This window comes from Myotis daubentonii, chromosome 7 (genome assembly GCF_963259705.1).
Source record: "Myotis daubentonii chromosome 7, mMyoDau2.1, whole genome shotgun sequence".
Classification (NCBI taxonomy): Eukaryota; Metazoa; Chordata; class Mammalia; order Chiroptera; family Vespertilionidae; genus Myotis; species Myotis daubentonii.
Window position 1 is genome coordinate 47157086 of NC_081846.1, and position 25152 is coordinate 47182237.

The window sequence follows — 25152 nt, forward strand, 5'->3', positions numbered from 1 at the left end:
CTGTAAAGAATCAATAAAAAATACATTTTAAAAAAATTTATAAAGAAAAAGAGAGCCAAAACCGGTTTGGCTCAGTGGATAGAGCGTCGGCCTGCGGACTGAAAGGTCCCAGGTTCGATTCCGGTCAAGGGCATGTACCTGGGTTGCGGGCACATCCCCAGTAGGGAGTGTGCAGGAGGCAGCTGATCGATGTTTCTCTCTCATCGATGTTTCTAACTCTCTATCTCTCTCCCTTTCTCTCTGTAAAAAATCAATAAAATATATTTAAAAAAAAAAAAAAGAAAGAAAAAGAGAGCGAGACTATCCTATCTAATAATAGACAAACATGGTAATTTACCGTACCTTCGCTATGCCTCCCGTTGGCTAATCAGCGTGATATGCAAATTAACTGCTAACAAAGATGGCAGCTAATTTGCATACTGCAGGCAGGGCGGGTCAGCACCATCCCACCGCCATCTGGGCCTTCTATTTGCCACCCGGGGCGGTGGGGCGGGACAGCGCCATCCCGCCTGCCCTGCCACCATCCGGGCCTGCTATCTGTGACCCAGGGTGACGGGCGTCCTGTGTGCAACCTGAACCGGGGCAGCCGGGCAAGGCAGCAGTGATCGGCCCGCCCGGGCGTCCCGTGTGCAACCAGACCCAGGGCAGCTGGGCGGGACAGCGTGGCTCTTTTTTCACCCCAGCTTCCTCATCACAGCTCCCTTGGGGCCTAAGCCTTTAGTCGGACATCCCCCAAGGGCTCCCTGACTGCCAGAAGGATATCTGACTGCAAGCTTAGGCCTGATCCCCTGGGAAGTGGGCCTAAGTCAACAGGTGGACATCCCCCAAGGGGTCCTGGACTGCAAATGGGCGCAGGCTGGGCTGAGCCCCCCCCCCCCCGCCCCAGTGCACAAATTTTTGTGCACTGGGCCTCTAGTATAAAAATAATTGAGATACTTTTATTAAAGCATCATCTTTTTCTTTTCAAATCTGTTCTTTCTCCTTTTTTGTTTTTTTGTGTTTTTTGTTTTTTTTAATATATTTTATTGATTTTTTACAGAGAGGAAGGGAGAGAGATAGAGAGTTAGAAACATCGATGAGAGAGAAACACCGATCAGCTGCCTCCTGCACATCTCCCACCGGGGATGTGCCCGCAACCCAGGTACATGCCCTTGACCGGAATCGAACCTGGGACCTTTCAGTCCGCAGGCCGAAGCTCTATCCACTGAGCCAAACCGGTTTCGGCTCTTTCTCCTTTTTTGCATACCTACCTTTTATGATACGAGCTAAGAAAAATTGTTTTTGTTAGACTTCAAAATTTCTTACAATGGATAACAAATAGTATTATTTAATGTGGCCCTCTATATTAAATGTAATAAAGTGGTCTCTTAAAATCTACATAATAGCGATTTTATACATATATTATTATATTACATAATCATATAGTATTTTGTGACTTCTAAATGGCACTGGCACCAAGGTATGTGTTTGTAGCAGTCGTCTTTCCAGAAGGAAGGAGTTAAGTCATTGCAGCACCTTTCTCTAGGTGTGTGGTATTTTGTATGTCAGTCTGTCCTGAGCTCCTTTTTGGTCTTAATGTAGTTCCCCAAGTTTTGGTTAATGTGCTTGGAGCTTTATATATAGTGTAAGGATAAATTAATTATGATAGTTTCAACTTCAGATTTAAAAACTCAGTTAAAAGCAGATCTCAAAATAGGGAAGGACTTCTGGGTTGGTTGATTCAACATATGTCTTTAAGAACCCAGTTTTTTTTGTGTGTGTGTTCTGCCATATGCAGAATTGTCTGATTTTCTTTTGTTTTTAGGCTGGTTGCCAGTTTTAATTGGATTTGCTCATGTCAGTTTCCCCACTCATATTTGCTTTAAGAAAGGGGCTGGATTAAGGGGCCTCTGTACGAACATTTGCATTAGAGGGGTACCAGAAGAGACGATTAGAACAAGGAATTGAAACTTATTTGAGGAAATAATGACAGAAAACTTTCCTAACCTGGTGAAGGAAATAGACACACAAGTCCAGGAAACGCAGACTCCCCAAACAAAATGAACCCAAAGAGGCTCATACTAAAACAAAAAGAAAGAAAAGGGCTGGCTTACTGTGGGGTTTCTTCTCTTTCTTTAAAGTGACTTCTTCAATTCTAAAGCAAACCTCTCCTGTGTTTCTATAGATAGGAATTGGGACATGTGTCCATTCCAAAACCACTTATGTCCAGCAAAGGTATCACTGCCCTGAAAAAAAAAAAAAATCAGACCCATCTCTAAAATGGAAAATGAGTTAAAGTTCCTCTCAGAAATACAGGCTTTATGGAAAAGGGATGATAGCTGAATAAAATTGGATTTCTTACCAGAAGAAGAACTAGGAATTGAGGCAGGATTTAGTTACATGTGCTATGTAGGAGAAGGAATGTTAACAGAACAAAATTTAGGTTCAGTGGGCAAATAGCTTGTGGGTAGGTAACCCAAAATGTCTGAGTGTTCATTTAAACAGACTTCTTCAGAATCCAGGAAAGCTGTTGCAGGCAGGAGGGACATTCCTTTGGTACAAAACCTTTATAGTCTTCTCTGACCTCTAAATAAACCTGTACAAAAATTTTGTTCACAATTTCTAGGTAACATTTGTAGTTCTGAGTTGTTACTTAGTTTAAAAAAATATTGCCCTACCTTTTTCCAAGAATGAATTTAAGGTTGTTGAACTTTAAATGTATCATTTATTCACCTCAGTAATGCCTGGCACATAATAACCACTCAAGAAATATTTGTTGAATAAAATAAATTCAAGTTACTATTGAATTGATAAATCTATATGTTTTTGTTATTTAAAACTTTTGACTCTGTGGTATCATTATTTTTTCGTTTGTAACTTGAAGAAATCATGTATTCTGTATAGTTCTAATGAAGGGTGGTTGACTCCCATCCAAAAAAAGTCTCTATACACCATATTTCTTAAGAACTTCCAAATTCAGTTTTTATAAAACTGAGTTCATTTTAGAGCAAAACTTTTAATTAAAGAATTGTGATCTGGGAGAACCAAGATGGCGGCATAGGTTAACGCCGGAGTTTGCTGCTTTGAACAACTACCTCAAAAGTGAAACCAAAAAACGGAAGGGACATCACCCAGAACCACAGGAACGCTGGCTGAGTGGAAGTCCTACAACTAGGAGGAAAGAGAAACGCACACGGACACTCAGAGGAGGCGCAGTGCTGAAGTCAAATTCTGAGGTGCGGAGTGCACGGAGCGGGCTGGCGGCGGAGGGCGCGGTTGGCGTTTTCAATCGGGAGGGAGTCGCAGACTATGAGCACCAGATCCGGGCGAGTCTTTAGGGACCCAGACTCAAACGGGAGAAGCGGGACTGTCTGGCTTCGGTCAGAGCGAGTGCAGCTTTCTCTCCGAGCTTTGCAGCGGGTGCTGGGACTCAGAGAGGCAGAGCCCCTGGGGACAGGACTGAGAGCCGCTATAACTGCTCTCTCCGGCCCACCCTGTTGATCCTGTTTGACCCGCCCCGCCCAAGCCCTGCACAGAGGCATTTGCCGGATAGCCTCAGGCAAAGGCTAGATTAGCACCTCCCTAGAGGACAGAAGTTCTCTCACTACTGACACAGCTGATTCTCATAGCCACTTGGCCTGGAGGTCAAACCCTCCCTGGAATTAGCTACAACAATCAAGATTTATCTATAAGACTGCGAACAAAGACCACTAGGGGGTGCACCAAGGAAGCATAACAAAATGCGGAGACAAAGAAACAGGACAAAATTGTCAATGGAAGAAATAGAGTTCAGAACCACACTTTTAAGGTCTCTCAAGAACTGTTTAGAAGCTGCCGATAAACTTAATGAGCTCTACACGAAAACTAATAAGACCCTCGATCTTATATTGGGGAACCAACTAGAAATTAAGCATACACGGACTGAAATAACGAATATTATACAGACGCCCGACAGCAGACCAGAGGAGCGCAAGAATCAAGTCAATGATTTGAAATGCGAGGAAGCAAAAAACATCCAACCAGAAAAGCAAAATAAAAAAAAGAATCCAAAAATGCGAGGATAGTGTAAGGAGCCTCTGGGACAGCTTCAAGCGTACCAACATCAGAATTATAGGGGTGCCAGAAGATGAGAGAGAGCAAGATATTGAAAACCTATTTGAAGAAATAATGACAGAAAACTTCCCCCACCTGGTGAAAGAAATGGACTTACAGGTCCAAGAAGCGCGGAGAACCCCAAACAAAAGGAATCCAAAGAGGACCACACCAAGACACATCATCATTAAAATGCCAAGAGCAAAAGATAAAGAGAGAATCTTAAAAACAGCAAGAGAAAGAAACTCAGTTACCTACAAGGGAATACCCATACGACTGTCAGCTGATTTCTCAACAGAAACTTTGCAGGCCAGAAGGGAATGGCAAGAAATATTCAAAGTGATGAATACCAAGAACCTACAACCAAGATTACTTTATCCAGCAAAGCTATCATTCAGAATTGAAGGTCAGATAAAGAGCTTCACAGATAAGGAAAAGCTAAAGGAGTTCATCACCACCAAACCAGGATTATATGAAATGCTGAAAGGTATCCTTTAAGAAGAGGAAGAGGAAGAAAAAGGTAAAGATACAAATTATGAACAACAAATATGCATCTATCAACAAGTGAATCTAAGAATCAAGTGAATAAATAATCTGATGAACAGAATGAACTGTTGATTATAATAGAATCAGGGACATAGAAAGGGAATGGACTGACTATTCTTGGGGGGGAAAGGGGTGTGGGAGATGTGGGAAGAGACTGGACAAAAATAGTGCACCTATGGATGAGGACAGTGGGTGGGGAGTGAGGGCGGAGGGTGGGGCAGGAACTGGGAGGAGGGGAGTTATGGGGGGGAAAAAAAAGGAACAAATGTAATAATCTGAACAATAAAGATTTAATTAAAAAAAAAAAAGAATTGTGATCTTATAATTATTTGGATCACTGTATCGATAATGTGGTCATATAAGGTACAATATTTAAAATCTAGTTTATTAAAAAACAGCCTGTAAATTTGGAAATAGTTTTTAGAGAATGAAAACATTTTTAGAAATAGCATTCATATTAAAGCATGTTATTGCCAGTTTGTTGTGGTTTGTGTTAACCAAATTTTTTTTATTTTTTATTTATAGGTTTTTCAATTATACAGCTGCCTTTTAGCTTTTAAAAAAAAATCATTGATTTGCTTTAATGAAATTAGGTGACATTAAGTAATATTAATGACTTAATTAAATCTACAAAATTTTTTACTTTTATATTTTAGGAAAAAGTATTGGGGGACGTGGCCACAAAATTAGCGACTATTTTGAAGTAAGTTCATTGAGGAACATCTCTAGTGGGTTTTTTTGTTTGTTTGTTTTTTAAATATATACTTTTTTATTGTTGATAGAATTACAGATGTCTCTCATTTTCTCCCCCTTCAGTCTCCTCCTTCCAGCCCCTACTCCTCCCCACCACCCCCCCCCTCAATGTCTTCATCTCCCTATCACCTGTGTCTGTATAAGTATATAAATTCTTTGGTTCATCTCTTCTAGTTCTTCATATAAGTCTGGTATGGGCTAAGATAATTTCTTTGAAGCACAAGGCCAACTCTTGTTTATCTGTTTGATTAGAGCAAAGCTTCAGTCTATGTCAGCGGTTCTCAACCTGTGGGTCGCGACCCCTTTGGGGGTCGAATGACCCTTTCACAGGGGTCGCCTAAGACCATTGGAAAACACATATATAATTACATATTGTTTTTGTGATTAATCACTATGCTTTAATTATGTTCAATTTGTAACAATGAAAATACATCCTGCATATCAGATATTTACATTACGATTCATAACAGTAGCAAAATTACAGTTATGAAGTAGCAACGAAAATAATTTTATGGTTGGGGGTCACCACAACATGAGGAACTGTATTAAAGGGTCGTCGCATTAGGAAGGTTGAGAACCACTGGTCTATGTGATGTCCTGTCTTTCTAGGAACATTAAAATTTACTTCTATATTGGGATGGCACATCATAATTTTCAAAGTATTTTCTCACATGTTTGCTTATAACAACTTGAGAAATCTGCGAAATAGGTATTTACAAATGAGGAAACTGAGGACCAGAAATGTAAAGTAGCCTACCTAATGACAAATTCTAAAGGGAAGAGTGTTTAGAACTTAACGTCTAACATCCTCCAGTTCAGAATTCTTTCTGTTGTCAATACAGGATTTACTACACCACAGCACCATTTGAGCCCTGTGGATGGAGATTAAATAATGTCAGTCTAAGAGTCCCTGAAAATAATAAGCAGTGGTAGATTTAGATTCTTACTCAATCCTGCAATGTTTCCTTGCTTCTACACAGAAACACCTTTGGCTACCAGTTTCACATTATAAAACAATGATTATTAAAACAACAAACATTATCTATTCAGCTGAAAAATATATTTACTTGAGAATGAGAACAGAATTTGCTGGTTAGGGAAAGTGTAGCATTAAAAACATTTTTTCTTTCTACCTTCCACTGTTTTTTTTTGGTTTACAGAATCTAAGGTAAAACTGTAGTTGATCACAAGATACCTAATGCTCTTTAGTCCCTCGCTGTTAATATCATTAAGAATCTTTGCCAAAGGTGGGATCAATTCAAATAAAATTTCAAGTCTCTTGAACGCCTACTATGTGCTGGGTATTATAGATTGAAATAGAATACACAAAGTCCCTACGTTGCAGGAAGTTGTTTAATGAACACACTACGAAGTCCCCATCTCTCCTGCTCATGCTGAATACCCTGAGAGGAAGCCAGTAACAACAAATTTTCTCCTCCCATTCTTGATACAGAAATATGAGAAATGAGAAAGGCAGCTTCCCTTCCTGTGTAGCTAAGTCATGCACTGTAATACATGTCAAGAGTGTAAGAAAGGATCTATTTTTGTTAGATTTTGTACTGTTAAAAGGAAGGGACTTGGTCTGTAGAATTCTTTTTTATAGTGCTACGCACATTCAGATATTTAACAGATCGTGAGCATGATAATTCTGTTTTAAGATGGTTATGTTCACTAACATCTACATGTAAACATGTTAACATTTTTGGGGATTAGGGATTATACTGGTTCAACAAACATTTACAATGTTATAACATCATTGTGTCAGCGGTATCACTACAACTCTAAAGTTATGGTTGAGTCTTAGACCAGTTTTGTGCTAAAATTTGAAGGAAAATAAGATATGTTTATTATTTTGGAGGAATTTGTCTTTGAGTCTGCCACAACAACAAGTTATATATAGTCAGAATGTTCAAAAAATAAGGGTCTGTACAAGACATAGTCTTGTGATGTTCTTATGATCATTATTCTCTCTTTAGTCTTTTAGGACTTAGCTGTGAATATTAGTTTTGCTTTTTCTTGACCTATTTAAATGACTGTTTGATGTAAATAAAATATATTTAAATTCTTGACGCTATGTTCAAAATAACATTTATCTAAACCTGTTTTAATAGTGATGTTTCCTTTTTTGCTCAGTACCAAGGTGGGAATGGCTCAAGTCCAGTAAGAGGCATACCTCCTGCAATCCGTTCTCCTCAGAATTCACACTCACATTCCACTCCTTCCTCTTCTGTAAGTGTTTACATGCATAGTCTTATGTCTGGGAAGTTATGTATACTGAGTAACTTTTATAATTTACTAGTGGCTTGGTGCACGGATTCTTGCACATTGAAAGGAAATTAATTAACCCAAGAACCACTGCTGCCAAATCACTGCAGCTTGGCAGTAATCTATATTTGGGGCCAACAGTGCCCGAGCAACAACATAACCCACGGCTGAAGGTGGAATCACGTGGCCCCGCGAGGAATTGGGCTCCTTCCTCTCTGGTTCCGGAGTGCGTCATCTGAGAACCAATGGTGCCAAGTCACTGTAGCTCGGCAGTAAACCAGATTTATGGCCAACAGTGCCCCAGTAACCCACGGCCAAAGGTGGAATCACATGGCCCCATGAGGACTTGGGATCCCTTCTCTCTGGTTCTAGGGTGCATCACCCAAGAACTGCCACTGCCAACTCACAGCAGCTCGGCAGCTCCTGTGTTGAACGTCTGCCCCCTCATGGTCAGTGCACGCCATATGTACTGGATGGTCAGACGGTCGCTTAGCCTTTTATATATATAGATTGTCTTTATTGAGAATTTCTCTATATATTGTTTTTCTTTTTAAAAATCATTCTGTGAGGTGAATTGAGTCCTTTTTAGTGATCTCATGTTATTAGAACTTTACTTCTGAAAGTGAGATTCTTATAAGTTAAAGTTTTTCTGAACTAAATATATCCCAAAAGTAATGTTTCAATAAAAGAAGGCTGTTGAGTCTGTGAATACTCTTATAAAATCAGTCCATATCAAGTAACTCATTTCTAACTTTTAACTTACTTATGAATTAAATTTCTCAACCACTGAAATGATTGCATAATTCCTTTGTGGGTATCTTTAAGAAAAAGATAGGTAACCATCAGCCTTGGATTATTTAATTCAGTATAGGACCTGAGTTCAGTATTGGACCTGAAAATTAATCACTTTGTTTTTTTCCTAATATTTTAAGACCTAGTTCTTCTATCTACATTGTTTTATACATCAGATTTCATTTTTTCTTTACTTTCATTATGTGAAAATTCAGTGGCTAACCAAAAAACTATATTGGCTTTCAGTAATTTAAAAATGAATTAAAGATTTTTTTTTAAATATATTTTATTGATTTTCTACAGAGAGGAAGGGAGAGAGATAGAGAGTTCAAAGCATCGATGAGAGAGAAACATGGATCAGCTGCCTCCTGCACACCTCCCACCGGGGATGTGCCCGCAACCCAGGTACATGCCCTTGACCGGAACCGAACCCGGGACCCCTCAGTCCGCAGGCCAACGCCCTGTCCACTGAGCCAAACCGGTTTCGGCATGAATTAAAGATTTTTGAAAATCAGAGTATCTCTTATTTATTTAAGTACCTTGATTGTACTTCCAGTGTGCCCTACTGCTCCTTGCCTGTAGACATATACTGAGTTGTTCCTTAATCATTGTACCTTGGGGCACATCATATTGCCATATACAAAGTAAAGCATAATACTCAATAATAACTAAGAGTTGTGTTGTTAGTATTGATATAGTAATATAATCTTCCAATGAATGTGTTTTAAAACTATTGACTAGATAAGCCACAAAACTCATCAGTAAATTGATCTTATAGTATACTTTAGCATGCATTATTGTCCCTAATACTAAGAGTTCTGTATTAAGATCTTTTTTCAGTTTTACTTTTAAAACATAATAATGTTTTTAGCATTTCTGTTTTAACATGATGTATTAGCCTTGTTTTATTTAACTGATTAAAAGCATTACAGTTTCCTTTATGGCACAAGAATGTAAACTTGAGGGCAGGGAATATATAGTTATCTTTCACTGGGCCTTATGTGAGGGAGGTACTCAATAAATGCTTATTGACTAAAGGGTGATTAAAAGTTTTAAATTTAATTTTTTAATTAAATTTATTATCCTAACAAAAACTTAAGAAATGTTGCCCTGTACTGGATGGCTCAGTTGGTTGGAGCATCGTCCCATACATCAAAAGGTTGCGGGTTCGATTCCTGGTCAGGGCACATACCTAAGTAGTGGATTCCATCTCCGATCAGTCAACTGATTGATGTTTCTCTCTCTTTTTTCCTCTCTCTCTCTCTCTCTCTCTCTCTCTAAAATCAATAAACATATCTCAGGTGAGGATTTAAAGGGGGGGGGGTGTTAAGTAGTTGTTGCTAAACAGAAACCTATTTTTTTTTCTTGCTAATGTAAAATTTTAATTTTTTTTTAAGGTTCGACCTAATAGCCCTTCTCCTATTGCAGTAGCTTTTGGGGACCACTCTATTGTACAACCAAAGCAGTTATCCTTTAAAATTACTCAGGTAAATAGTTACTGAAATTTATTGGTATGATTTCTAAGAAACAAGTGACCAATTTTGTACAAACAACTCATATGTCTTCTCTTTGTTTTGTACATAGTCATAAAGTAAAATTATACATCAAGAAAGCTTATTACTAACCAAAAAGACAATTTATAAGGGATAAGAAATTGAAATAACCAATTTACTGTCATTTTGTCCTTTATTACACACTGGTTAAATATATGGATGTTTTAAACAAATTAAATAAACAGAACCATCATGATATGTCAAATTCTGTTTACTGATTTTTTTTTTTAACTTAACATACAAGTTATCAGTGTCTTCATGAAGCTGTTATATTTATTATGAATGGACGTCTAAGCCATTCATTTTGGGTGTCTATATTTATGTATATTCATGTATGCTGCATACTTAGAAAAATCATTTGAAAATTGAGTTAATTGGATATCTTTTACCCTTACTTAGTTTTATTAATTTTGGGTACTAAGTTTTTCACTTAAACTTTTTACATATGGCAGTTTCTGTATGACACTGTCTCAGACCAAGGGTCGGGAGAGTTGAGCTTGACCTCCCCAGCGGCCCGATTTATTGCCATGAGACTTTTTCTGTTAGGTGATGTCTAAACTGCATCAAAACTTCTTTTTGGATTCTCTCTATGCTAGGATGGTAAGTACATTGCTTTTAGTCAGTGAACAGCTCATGAAAGTTTTTGCCATGTTCAAAATTCAGAGTTGATAGCATAAAGCAGTGGTTATATTGAATTTTAATGATGAATATATCAATATTCTAAACTTTTAAATAATTAATCTTTAGATGTTTCTTTGTAAGTTTGTAGCACTTGTACTTCTGACTAAAACTTAAAACTGCACTCAGACTTTTTGGGATACCCTTTACGTACACACATAAAATCAAATATTTTCTTTGCTTTTTAGAATCAATAAAATCTAATGTTTACATGCAATGATATATATAATGGAGATAATAAAATAGCTTTCTTTCATTTAGACTGATCTCACAATGCTGAAATTAGCAGCATTAGAAAGTAATAAAAACCAGGACCTGGAAAAGAAGGAAGGTCGTATAGATGACTTGCTCAGGGTAAGTAGTAAGTTATGGATGGGGGGAGGGAGCTGGGGGTCTGATTGTTTGGCAGTAGTAAAGCTGTTGAGAAAATACTTGGTATTATAAAAAAAATTCATAGCTAGGGGTAAGGGAGAAGCCTTTTCTGGTTGTATAAGTACTTCATTGAAAATGTCAACTTTAAAGTGAAAATTATTTTATTCGTTCTTTCAAATGTGAATTGAGAAACAGTTGAAGAAATAGAAGGAAGTTAATAAAATTTAATCAACTACCATAAGACAGAGATATCCATTTCATGTTAGTTTTAAAGTTAATTGATTTTGTTACAAATCTGACATTTGCTATTATACATGATGAAATAATTGCTACCATCCTGCAAGATTTTTAATGGAAACTTTATAGAAAGACACATCAAAAAGTGTACTTATAATGTGAGTGAAGTATAAAGCAGTGGTCTCGCCTATTGCTGCTCAGTAAAATCACTGGATGAAGAAAAGTAAGGTGCCTAGGTACTTTATAAAAGTACTCATGCCAGAACTCTACCATGAGGGGTTCTGATTAAATTGATGTGATGTAGGGTTTGTGCATTGGTAGTTTTATTAAAAGCTCCTCCGGATGAGTCTAATTTAAGCAAGCTTTGAGAACCACTGGTGTAGAAACTCAATAAAATCAATATCCATGATTCTACCATAGTGATCAATACCTTTGAATGATCGTGTGCCTTTCCTGATCCTGTCACATCCCTTTACCATCAACCACTATTCTGAGTTTTGTATTTATTATGCCTTTGCATTTCTTTGTGGTTTTATTTCATACTAGAGGCCCGGTGCACGACATTCGTGCAATTGGGGATGTCGGGGGTGTCTCTCAGCTCAGCCTGCACCCTCTCACACTCTGGGAGCCCTGCAATTGATCACCCCGCAGAGGGAGGCCCTGCGCACCCACTGCAGCGCCTGCCCACCCGCTACAGCCTGCGGGTAGGTGGCCTGGGGCGATCATGGAGTCTCCCCTGATTGCCCGACGGGCCAGTGGCCTGGGCCTCCTTCTGCGGGGCAGTGGCGGGGGCCCTGACCAATCGCATCGCAGCTGCTTTGGCTGGCCTGGCACCAGTGGGTATCATAGTGTGGTCATCCAGCTGGTCGTTCCACTGTTTGGCCATTCGGTCTAGTTGCATATTATGCTTTTATTATTATAGATATCTAGACATTCTTAACATTATTTCAGTTTGTTTTTGAACTTTATATAAGCAAAATTGCAGTATATGTACCCTTTTACCCTGCTTGTTTTCACTAAACAGTATATGTGTGATTGTCATATAGTTTATTCATTCTGCTACTATATAGTGAGGCATTATATTAATACTAAAGGCCCGGTGCATGAAAATCATGCACGGGTAGGGTTCCTAGGCCTGGCCAGCGATCAGTGCCCATCTGTGGGGCCACCAGCAGCACCATCAGAGGCCCCGCTGGCACCCGCCTTGGCTGGCCTGGGGCCTGCGGGCTGGGTGCAGCTCCTGCGTTAAGCATCTGCCCCCTGGTGGTCAGTGCACATCATAGTGACTAATCATCCTGCCATTTGGTCAATTTGCATATTCAGCTTTTATTATATAGGATACCATAATTTATTTTTTCTGCTCTCGGTGGACATTTTAGTTTCTACTTTTTGCTAATATGAACTACTCAGAACATTCTTGTACATGTCTTCTAGGGCAAATATAGGAGGATTTCTCTATAGTATATGTTAAGAAGTACTGGGCATGCACATCTTCAACTGCTTTATAATGTCAAGTTTTTCTTAAGTGGTTGGATCCCACTAGTACTGGGCAAGAAATAATCTCATTGCTCATTATCCTTGCCAAATCTTGTTATAATCAGATTTAATATTTTTAAATTGTTGACCAATCTGATGAATGTAATAAGGCATCTTTAATTATATGTATTCCCTATCTATTTTTTGAGCATCTTTAAAAATATTTATTAACTATTTGTATTTCTTCTGGGAAATAACTGATCATAGTTTGGCTCATTATCTTATTAGGTTGTCTTTTGTTTTTGTTTTTAATGGATGTCAGTTTTTTGTTCTGACACTCAATATACAGATGGGACAGAAAAGGTTTATAATTGTATTATTTATTAATTATTTTCAAAGAACAACTGTAAACCTACTTTTGCCCACCCCACATATTGATTTTTCTGCAAATGTGTGAGTTGTCTGTTCATTTCTTCATGCTATCTTCTGATGATTAGATGCATTTAAAATTTTTGTCTGATTAAGTGTATATTTTTAAGAGATTATGTTTTATTTTAAATTATTAGAAAAGGTATACCAAAAGATTATTTTCCTTAAGATTATAAAGATGTCCTATATTTTATTTTAAATGTTTTATAGTTTGTTTTTTTAATATAAGTTGTTAATATCACTGGAATTCATTTTTGGGTATGGTGTGAAGAAGTAAGGTTTCATTTTCATTTATTTCTATATAGATAACCAGTTGTCCAGCCCATTTAATTAAAAGTCCACTCTTTACGATCAGCTCCATTATATAATCCAGTTTCCATATATAGGTGGATCTATTTCTGTGTTCTCTGCTATGTTCTGTGTTCTATTTGTGTGTTCCAATGCTGGTTTCACATCTTTTTTGTTGTGTTTGGCTCTTAGTGACAGAGAACATAAACAATACATTAAATGAGATACAGTGTCACTTTTTTGAGAGAAGAACAGAAGTGGGCAGCCTGGTTGTGATGGCTCCACAGTGACATAGGGGATTTTGACTCCTTCAGTTTTTCTGCCCTTTCATCCTTACTGTATGCTTTCTATCTTGAGGGTCATATGGAGGCACAAAATATTTATTCAGAGTCACAGTTATGATATCTGTGTTCCTGAGCAGAAAACAGGAAGAGAAAGGGAATAACAGGGGGGGGGAAAGCAACAATTCTGTGTACAGCCTTCTTTGATATTCCATTCCTTAGCTATAAGGGAAACTGGGAAATGTATCTTTTAGCTAGGCACATACCAATCCAGAATAAAATATTGACTTGTCATTATTTAGGACGGAGAAAATACATTTTGGCTATCATAATTACCATAGTTTTTTTGATATGTGGTTGAACAAATATCCTCTTCTTTTTGGCTATATTTGGCCCTTTGCAGTCAGAGAAATATAAAATCAGTTTTTCAAGTTACATACACAATTTGTTGGGGTTTTGTTTGAGTTGCTCCTTATGCAACGATGAGGAGTTGTTGGTGCCAAATTCCATTTATGTTCCTCAGAAAGTATCTTTATTTTACCCTTTTTCTTAAAAAACAAAACAAAACATTTTTTAGGTATATAATTTTAGGATGGTAGCTATTATCTGCCGGCATTTTTTATTTAATATGGCATTTCTTTTGCCTTTCACCGTGATTAACCTACACCTATGATTCTCAAAGTATGATCCCCAGATCAGAAACATCAGCATTACTGAGGAACTTAATTAGAAATAAATTTTCAGACCCTACCTCAGGTCTACTGATTCAGAAACTCTGGGGATGGGCCCCAATAATCTATGTTCTAACAAGCCCTCCAGGTTATTTTCTGGTCACTAGACTAGACTAACCAGACTCATCTCCAGAGTTTAGAGAGAGGCCCCTTCCCTGAACATGTGACTACCTACAAAGTCAACAAAATTGGTATAATTTTTGTCAAGAAAGGTGGTGGGAATGTTTAGCTATTGGATAGGCATCTACAGTGTCATTCACAAATTGAATGGAGAAAATTGTTTATTAATTACATAAGTTGGAAAAGAATCATTTTTAAGTGTTAGATACTTTATATACTATATTTTAATTATTTTTAACTTAGTTATGTAGATGGCATTGCCCCTATTTTAAAAATAAGACAACTGAACTAAGATTCAGATAACTTAAGAGTGTATTTGAACCCATGGAGTGTGGATACAAATTCCATGTACTTTCCACTACACAATCAAGCAGCATTTAATAGTACTACCCCATGGTAAGCAGGTGTTTTTCAAAAATTTTTATTATCATATTCAAATATGCAATATTACTAATCCTTTTTCTTTCTGTAATTTATTCAAAACGTTAAAAATACTCCAAAGTATCTCATAAATACAAATTATAGATCTTTTCCATTTTTTTACTTATTCTTATAGGCTAACTGTGATCTCAGACGGCAAATAGATGAACAACAAAAATTACTTGAAAAATACAAAGAACGATTAAATAAGTGCATATCAATGAGCAAGAAATTGCTTATTGAAAAGGTAAGTTAAAACTTTGATAAAATTTCCCTTCCTTTTAACTAGCCTCCTTTGTCTTGTATGCTTTTAAAATTTAAACGAGTATCATTGAGCAATGATTTTTCCTCCTTTTTTCAGAGTAACCAAGAAAAACTGTCAAGCCGGGAGAAGAGTATGCAAGACAGATTACGCCTAGGACACTTCACAACAGTTAGACATGGTGCTTCATTTACTGAACAATGGACAGATGGTTTTGCATTTCAGAATCTTGTGAAGTTAGTCATTCTTACCTTTTAAAAAATTTAGTATTCCTTTGGGTTTTCAGCCCTGTCAACGATTATAGATTTGGAATTTTGTTCTACATCTATTCTTACTACTCTTTGAGATCATAAATTTAGTACATTTGAAAGGAACATGAAACAAAAATAAATTTAGCTTAGCAGACTTCTTGACTAGTTAACATTCATCTATATATGATGTATTATGATGTATGTAGCACTCATCTATATATAATTCATCTAATATGGTGTATTATTCTAAATATGACTTTTCGAAATACAAACTGACCTATCTTTATTGATGATTTAGAAGTAAAATTGTTGAAAATTTAATTTTTATTGGAAGATTTATATCTATATATGGGATTGTTCTGCTTAGTTTTTTTTCTCTTTTAAATATGTTTTTATTAATTTCAGAGAAGAAGGGAGAGGGAGAGAGAGAGAGAAACATCAGTGATCAGAGAGAATCTTTGATCTGCCTCCAGAGGATGGAGCCCACAACCTGGGCATATGCCCTCACATGGAATCACCTGCTCAACTACTCAGCCACACCAGCCGGGCAATTGGTTGATTCTTGTATGTGCCCTGACTAGGGTTTGAGCCTGCAACCTTGGCATATTGGGGATGACATTGTAATCAACTGAGCTACCGACCAGGACACATATACATACTTTATGTCAATCTGTTTATTAGTGTGTATCAGTTATATATAACCCACAGTATTTGGAAAATGAGAAGAGAAATAAAACTTAGTAATATTAAATTAATAGGCTCTACATTGTATGGTCATTCCTAAATAATCAGGTATTAGCTATCTATTCATTCCAATAATTTTTGACTTTCCATAAGTTTAAATGATTTCATTCTGCTTTCAGTTGAAAACTGGATTAAAGTCTGGCTTTGCTACTCTTGAGGTTTTCTCAGCTCTTCTACCTAGGTCAAGCATGTCAAACTCAAAGGCTAACTAACACAGGCCAAATAAACAAGGGTTAAGTGTATGTGAGCCACAAAAAAAAAATAAAGCTTCAATTTTCATAGAAATGTAGGTTTATTTTGATAGAGACATGCTGAATACAAAGGGCTGAAATAAATGCATAATCGTTAACATAAAATAATAGAATATTTTAATAAAAATTAGTATTTTTTTCTTGAACATTAACTTGGCAGACACTGAATAACTGCACAAATTAATAAGCGTAACACAAATAAACCTATTTTTCTTGTTTTCCGAAAGCGAAATATTTCCTGTTGGGCACACCAAACAAGTTAGTCCAAGACTAATGATGTGGCAATTGGCTGCTAAAATATTCCCTGCTAGTATTAGTGGAGAGAAATGGTGCGCCTGCGCATAAGGGAAATGAATGCAACACGATTATAGTAATCAGTCATTAGTGAACATTGTAATTTGTTATTAATAATTATGTATAACAGGATATTGTAAAAATTAAGTTACGAAATTTCTATTAAAACATTTCTTACATACCATTCATTATATTGGCTGGGCCGCAAAAATACTCGTTGTGGTCCACATGCTGCCCATGGGCCGTGAGTTTGACATGCTTGACCTAGGTGATTCTTGATTCTTTTATTCCTACTATATTTTATTGCTATCTGGCTAGGACCACTGGAAAAGGAAATGCTTGTAAAGCCTATTCTTCATCAGCAGAGTAGAACTTCGGTAGTTCTGGCTTGATGTGGGTGAGGGAACAAGGAATTGAAACATTTGACTTGTTCTAAAACTAAGTATCATTACTATGTATAGTTTTAAAGTTTTTTGTTAGCATAGTGAGGTGACCCCAAAGGGAACAAGGTTACTATTGGAATAAGCTTAAGGTATTATATGATGGGATAGTTTTTAAAAGCTCTGGTCAAATTGTTAAAATCTCCAACCTATATTTTCATAGATCTTATTATATCTACTAGTTTCTAGAATTAGTATGCTTTAGATTCTTGAATGGATAGCAGTAATAATTTGTAGTTTTATTAATTGCCCATTTTTTCAAAGCCATGCTAATTTTTTTCTGTTTCCTTTCTTTAAATTATCAAAATTTCTTCTTTCTAAATTTCTTATAATTGAGGTCAGTTTGTGTTTTCTTTCAAAATATGACTTGCCAGGTTGCGTTGGTGGTATAGTGGTGAGCATAGCTGCCTTCCAAAATATGACTTGCCCATTCCCAGAGTTTTTTAAGAGATAAATTTAGAAAATAATATTTTTAAGTTTATATTTGTCTTCTGAAAACCTAATTTTGCTAATTTCTGTATTTTTTGAATACCCAGTATGTACCAATCCCTATGTTGGACACTAGGAATACAATCTATCTATAATAATAAAAGCGTAATATGCTAATTAGACCAGACAACTGAACGACCTTCTGGATGTCATTCTGGACGTCCTTCTTGACAAAGCCACCACAGCGGGGGCAGAGGCAATTAGGGGCGATCAGGCAGGCAGGCAAGCAGTTAGGGGCGATCAGGCAGGTAGGCAAGTAGTTAGGGGCGATCAGGCAGGCAGTCGAGCGGTTAGGGGCCATCAGGCAGGCAGACGAGCGGTTAGGGGAGATCAGACAGGCAGGCAGAGGCGGGTGGTTAGGGGTGGTCAGGCAGGCAAGGCGGTTAGGGGTGATCAGGCAGGCAGGCAGGACAGTGGTTAGGAGCCATCAGTCCCGGATTGTGAGAGGGATGTTTAACTGCTGCTTTCGGGCCTAAACCGGCAGTTGGACACCCCCTAAGGGGTCCCCCATTGCAAGAGGGTGCAGGCCAGGCTGAGGGACCCTCCGCCTGGTGCACTGGGCCTCTAGTATATATAAAAAAAGCCTAAGCAACCGAACAACCAATTGCTATGACATGCACTGACCACCAGGTGGCAGACGCTCAACACAGGAGCTGCCCCCTGGTGGTCAGTGTGCTCCCACAGCCAACCTCCCGAGGCTGGCCAACCTCCTGCAGCCCCTCTCCCAGGCCGGCCAACTTCCTGCAGTCCCAATCGGCCCCAATTGCCAGCCAGGCCGGGGGACCCCACCCATGCACGAATTCATGCAGCAGGCCTCTAGTAGGATATAAAATAGATGTAGTGTCTTCTCATGGAGTGATGTAGTCCAACCAGACCATTCTGACCAAGTATCTACAGAAATGATATTTGCTAGAAAGGAGTAGGTAGATACCATGAGAATATATATAGCAGCACATCTTTCCCTAGTCTAAGGGGCTTAACAGATGGATACCCCATTTAGAAATGGGTGTTTCAGATGAGCGGTAAGTACCAGTTGGTTCACAAGGGAGGAACCAAAAGGTACAAATCTGTGTTAAGACCTTTTATGTTTATTAATATATTTTCATTTTTTAACTGTGAAAAGTAATGGAACATTCATGTTTTTTTACAATTATTTTTATACAGGCAACAAGAATGGGTGAATCAGCAAAGGGAAGATATTGAAAGGCAAAGGAAACTTCTAGCCAAACGCAAACCTCCCACAGCTAATAATTCTCAGGCACCCTCTACCAACTCTGAACCAAAACAGAGGAAAAATAAAGCAGTCAATGGCGCAGAAAATGATCCCTTTGTTAGACCAAATTTACCGCAACTGTAAGTCTCACATTTTTATTTTCCTTTTTTAAAATTGTAGTCAGTGAGCATGAATGTTAGTAATGGATGTTATTTATAATTAAACTAATACTTAAGTAGTAATTATAATTTTGGCCAGAAGGAAGGCAGTATTGAAAATTTACTTTTAAATTAATTATAAGCCCCAAATACCTGAATTTTACTTTTGTAAGTGGAGATGTATTAATCCTCTTTAAAAAGCAGACTTAGGTAGCTAAGAGACTGGAATCCCCTCTCATGTTATTAATGTTCCTTTTTCTGACAGATTGTTAACTTAAAATAATATATAGCTGCCATACATTTTCTCAACCTATGGAAGCAGTACATTAATAGATTATAGGTACTGGTTTTCTCCTTTTGCTTTTCTTTGTTTTCTAAATTTTTGGCTTTAATGCTGAATTACTCTTTATAATTCAAGGGACAAAGACATTTTTAAAAAATAGTTACATGATTATCATAGACTAGTAGCTCTGTGCACAAATCCATGCACCAGTAGCTCTGCGGGCCTGGCCGCTCCGCACCCGCTGCCCAAAGGCTCTCCGTGGCCCAGAGGCCCATCTGCAGCTGGGCGCGGAACCCTTGCCTCAGCATTTTCCCCTCCCCCCCGCCGCTCCATGCCCACTGCCCAGAGGCCCTCCGCAGCTGGAGTGGAACACTTGCCTCGTCGCCACGGTGACGAAGCAAGCATTCCACCAGGCCATTCACGCTGCCCGCTCTCAGCGGCCGCCCCCCTGGGACTGGGGGACTCCAGCAGGGCTGAGAGGACTGGGCGCCGCCATCTTTGTGATGGAGTGGTAGTTAATTTGCATATTATTAGGTAGGATAATTTGGGAGATACAGAAGAATATAATAAAACAATATAGATCATGCTCTGGTCCCACAGAGAACACCATTGTTAAAATGTTGATATATAGTAATCCTCCCTTATCTGGATTTTGCTTTTCTCAATTTTAGTTTCCCATGGTCAACCATGTTCCAAAATATTAAATGGAAAATTCCAGAAATAAACAAATTATAAGTTTTAAATTGCATGTCATTCTGAGTAGTGTACTGAAATCTCACACCATCCCACTCTGTCCCACCTGGAATACGCATCATCCCTTTGTCCAGTGTGTCCACACTGTATCCACTGCCTGCTCATTAGTTAGTTACTAGCTGTCTTGGTTATCGGATCGACGTCGTACGTCATGCTTGTGTTTAAGTAACCCTTATTTTACTTAATAATGGCCCCAAACCATAAGAGTAGCGATATGCCAAAGAGAAGCCTAAAGTGCTTCCTTTAAGTGAAAATGTGAGTACAGTACAGTAAGGCATTTTGAGAGAGCACATTCACATAACTGTTATTACTGTATATTATATTTGTTTTATTATTAATTTCTTGCTGTGTCTAATTTATAAATTAAGCTATCATTGGTATGTATGTATAGAAAAAATGTAGTAAGGTGGTATGCACAGGGTTCAGTACTATCCTTGGATTGGGCATCCACTAGGGGGTCTTGGAACATATCCCCCATGGATAAGAGGGGATTAATACTGTATATATAAAGTTATCTTTCTGTTCTACAACAATTTTCAAAAGTTCATGTGAGTAGAAAATACATACACACACACACACACACACACACACACATACACACACACCCTGTTTGATGTTTTTTATGGGTGTATTCTTTTTCTCCTTTCTTGAAAAATAATGTTTTATCTATGCTTTGAATCCCATTTCCTATATCAAGGACCTGTTCTGTTGATACCTTTGTTATCTTACATGTTCAACTTTTTGTTTTTTCTCTTTTAGAAAACAAAACAAAAACCTCCCTTTCAGTTATAAATCCCTCTAGTTTTCATGTTCAATCATCTTTATATTTTGACATCCTCTGCCTCAAGATTTCTCCTTTAACTGAAAATTTTTTAAAGATTGTAAACTATCTCCTTGATGGTAAATGCAATAGACATTTGAGTCTTTAACTTGGCAGCATTGAATATAGTTGCATCTTAACTTTTTCTTAAAAGACTTTTATTGTCTTAGTGTTTGAAATACATTGTTCTCCTAATTTTCATTTAACTTGCTTGGCTACATCTTCTTGGTCTCTGTTATGGACTGGACATCATTTTCTCTACCAATTTGTAAAAATGTAGGATCTGTTTTTAAGGATCTGTTCTATGCCATCATACATCTTGAGTAATACCTAGTCTCCTTGAGTATTAGCTGCTCTCGGGGTTTCAGTTACCATGTATATGTTGCTACAAACTTTTATCTCCAGGCCACTTTTCTCTCTTGAGTATCAAATATTTATATTTCAATCTTGAAGGATATTTATATCCTTGCTTGGTTGCTATTGGTACTTAAATGTTTCACAGGAACTTCTAATGCAGCCTGTTCAAAACTGTATTTACTGAAAACAATCCAAAACACAAACTGTATTTACTATTATCTTTTCTATTTCAGTCTCTCCCCAACTGCACATGCACACACACCTTGCCTTTTTCTGTGTTCTCTCTATTAGTAAATGGTGCTGCCATCCTATCAATGCCACATGCCAGAATTTTGGTTGTCGCCCTTAATATTTTAGATCAAGATTTTTATCATTTCCCACTAATAAATAGTGCTGATAATCTTATCTTTCAAAGTCCATCTCAAAATCTACTTTCTTCTTCAAATCTTTCCTAATTTGGGGGGCTGTGTAAATCGTAATTGAAACATTTGGCTATCTTTTTTTTTTTTAATTTAGCAAATGATTTCCTTTTTGTAAATTTGTTGCTTAAAAAAAGAGTCCATGGGTAGGCGAGCAGTTATATAGAAGAAAGTGTATGTTAGCTTTAACTCCACCCTAAATGACACCAAGTTGTTCTTCTGTAGCTTAAATGTACCTACCCACTTATGTACCTCCCCACTGATATCATTCTAACTCAAGTTATTGCCATCTCTTATTTGGGTTTTTGGGTTTTTTTTTTAACACATGCATCCCCCTTTTAACTTTGATCTTGTCCTTTAATCCATTTTCAGTCATTTTTTTTCCAGATAAAATTATGATCCTTCTGTTCTCTTCTTTAGAACCCTAACATAGCTCTCTGTTGTTTGAATGATATTAAGATAGCTTATAAAATACTTTTGATCTGGCACCTTTTGGCCTCTCTAGCCTCAATTACTGTTTTCTTATGTCTCATCATGTAACTTTTATGTTTCCTTCAGTGGCCTTCAGGATAAGATTCACTCTCATGAAGACCCTCTATAGGCCTTCTTATTTCTCTCTCTATCCTTATTCCCCAACATCTGCCCTGTGTATCCTATGTTAAACTCTTTTAGTTCTTTAAATGGACTGTGCTTTCTGTGCCTTTATGCATCTGGTCCTTGCCCTTCTTCACCTCATTTCCTATTCATCCTTGAACACTTGGCTCAGATACCAATTTCAGTAGAAAGCTCTCTCTAACCTTTTTTTTTCCTAGTTTTCCCCCTTCCCATCAAGTCAGGTGCCCATGACCTTTTGTACATTCCTGCCTATATTGCAGCATTTATGTCACTATTTTATCTTTATACATAGTCTCAATATCTAGCACAGTTCCTGTCATATGGAAAGTGGTAGGTAAATACTAAATTATAATACATAAGCATTTGATTTTCATTTTCTCTTACTCAACAAACCATTTTTTTCTAGTTTGCTACAGGTGTTTAGCTTCCTGCTTACTTCCAAGATGGTAACAGCTGTAACGATAGTTTAATAATCATAGACTTGTCTCATTTCCATCCCATTTTATTGCATATGTTGACTTAGAACTAACCCTGAAGTTATGCTGCTATGTGTTCTTAGAGTAGCAAATTAAGTGGTACTACACAGCAATTTGATGACATTCTTATGCAGAAGCAGATTTAAATAAGGGGAAAGCCACAAAACACTTTGATTCATGTATATTATAGTTTGATTTTTGCAGCCATACTCTGCAACTGTTTTCTAAAAACTCCTTTTGAGTCATTGTTCAATGGGAAGTAGGCTTTGCCTTGTGTGCAGAACATCTAATATAATTAGAATAGAGGTCATGAATCTTTAATGGTTTTTCTATGAAGAAATGAACATAGAAAATGAAGTTACTACTATGTAATTGTTAGAACTTTAAGCCCTATAGTCAGACAGATGGAGAGTCTAACCTTGCCTCTTTCAGGTTATTTTTGTTAGCTGTTTTACCTTTTAGAGCCGTCCTTTCCTCTCTTATGAAAGTATCTACATCAGTGATGGGGAACCTATGACACGCGTGTCAGAGGTGACACGCGAACTCATTTTTTTGGTTGATTTTTCTTTGTTAAATGGCATTTAAATATATAAAATAAATATCAAAAATATAAGTCTTTGTTTTACTATGGTTGCAAAATATCAAACAATTTCTATATGTGACACGGCACCAGAGTTAAGTTAGGGTTTTTCAAAATGCTGACAACGCCAAGCTCAAAAGGTTCGCCATCGCTGATCTACATTGTAGTGTTAAAGGATAGTATGTGGTAATGTATGTAAAATATTTGCATCATTCCTGGCTCTTAATTAAGTTTCAGCTATCAGCAAGATTCAGTCAAGTTTTTAAGGTAGTTGTTTCTATGTTTTATTACATAGTTCACATAGCTAATATTATCTATAGATAATGTGTAAGCGTTTCTTGCATTAATTGTACATTATAAGCTCAGTTGGTTGGAGCATTGTCCCATATATCAAAAAAAGGTTGAGGATTTGATCTTACATGGATGTTTCTCCATCTCAAATCAGTTTTTTTTTAATATATATATATATATATATACATATTTTTTTTATTGATTTCAAAGAGGAAGGGAGAGGGAGAGAGAAAGATAGAACTATCAATGACCAGAGAGAATCATTGATTGGCTGCCTCCTGCACTCCCCCTACCGGAATCGAATCCAGGACCCTTCAATCTGCACGCCGACGCTCTATCCACTGAGCTAAATGAGCCAGGGTTTAAATCAATTTAAAAAAAAATTCTCTGGTGAGGATTGTCAAAAAGGATTTTCCATGTTAAATACTGTATATTTTCAATTGTTTTGATTTTATGTATTCATAAGAAATAAAGTGGTTATTTCATAACTATAAAAGGTTCAAATCACCAGGAACATACAGTAATTCTAAATTTGTATGTACATAATATCATGGACTTAAGGTAAATTAAAAATTGATAGTACTTGAAGAAGATATTGACAGATCCGCAAATCATAATGGGAGATTTCAGCACACACATTTCTTAGTATAGAACATGTAGATAAAAATAAAATGATACAAAACAACGAACAGTATGGGTCTAGAAAATTTCAGTGGGATTAATAAACGTAACCTAATGGACACATCCCCTAACATCTGCAAAATATATGTTCTTTTTAAATGTGGACTTTTATAAAAATCGCCCATGCTAGATCACAAAGAAAGTCTCAACAAATTTCAAATATTGAAAGAGTTTGAATAAGATGAATTGTTTTGTCCTTATATATTTGGTAGACTCATGGGTGAAACTTAAAGGATTAGAATGAAATAGAGTATGTACTGTGACAATAGTAGAATTCAGCTAAAAATCAGTAACAAAAAAGATTGTGGGAAAGTCTAAATGGAAATGAGGAAATGTTTTTAGTTGAATGGTAGTGAAAGTGCTACATAGCAAAATTTGTGAGGTAAATCTGAAACAGTATCTACAGGGATATTTATATTTATAGCCTTGTATACACACATAGGAAAAAAAGAAAAACTAAAATTTTATATACTGAGCATCTATTTCAGGTAGGAAGTGAGTAGCAGAATTAGACCAAGAAGGAAGAGGAGAAACATAAAAACAGTAAGCAGTCATATGATACAGAGAATCAATACCAAAAAAGGAATGTTTGTTTAAAAAAAAAAATCCACTAATGAAATTTTTTTAAAAAAAAGAGTGAAGATAACCATTATCATGAATGAAAAAAAGAATATTCTACAGAGTCTAAAGATATTTAAAGAAAAACATATAAATGGCTTTAATTTGAAATGGATAAATTTCTAGAAAAATACAACTTAACAAA

The 25152-nt window shown here is 37.0% G+C and overlaps 1 protein-coding gene across 5 annotated transcripts in view; it reads left to right on the forward strand.

Moving 5' to 3' along the window:
- Positions 1–25152, forward strand: part of TLK1 (tousled like kinase 1) — a 165366-nt gene that overhangs the window by 94785 nt on the left and 45429 nt on the right. For 3 of the 5 annotated variants that reach the window (XM_059704134.1, XM_059704132.1, XM_059704133.1), the window contains 6 exons: positions 7504–7599; positions 9825–9914; positions 10920–11012; positions 15149–15259; positions 15374–15510; positions 18908–19096. In XM_059704134.1, the coding sequence (XP_059560117.1) occupies positions 7504–7599; positions 9825–9914; positions 10920–11012; positions 15149–15259; positions 15374–15510; positions 18908–19096 (716 nt within the window). Of the gene's footprint in view, positions 1–5273; positions 5321–7503; positions 7600–9824; positions 9915–10919; positions 11013–15148; positions 15260–15373; positions 15511–18907; positions 19097–25152 lie in introns of all 5 variants that reach the window. The other 2 variants (XM_059704130.1, XM_059704131.1) reach the window with 1 other exon arrangement.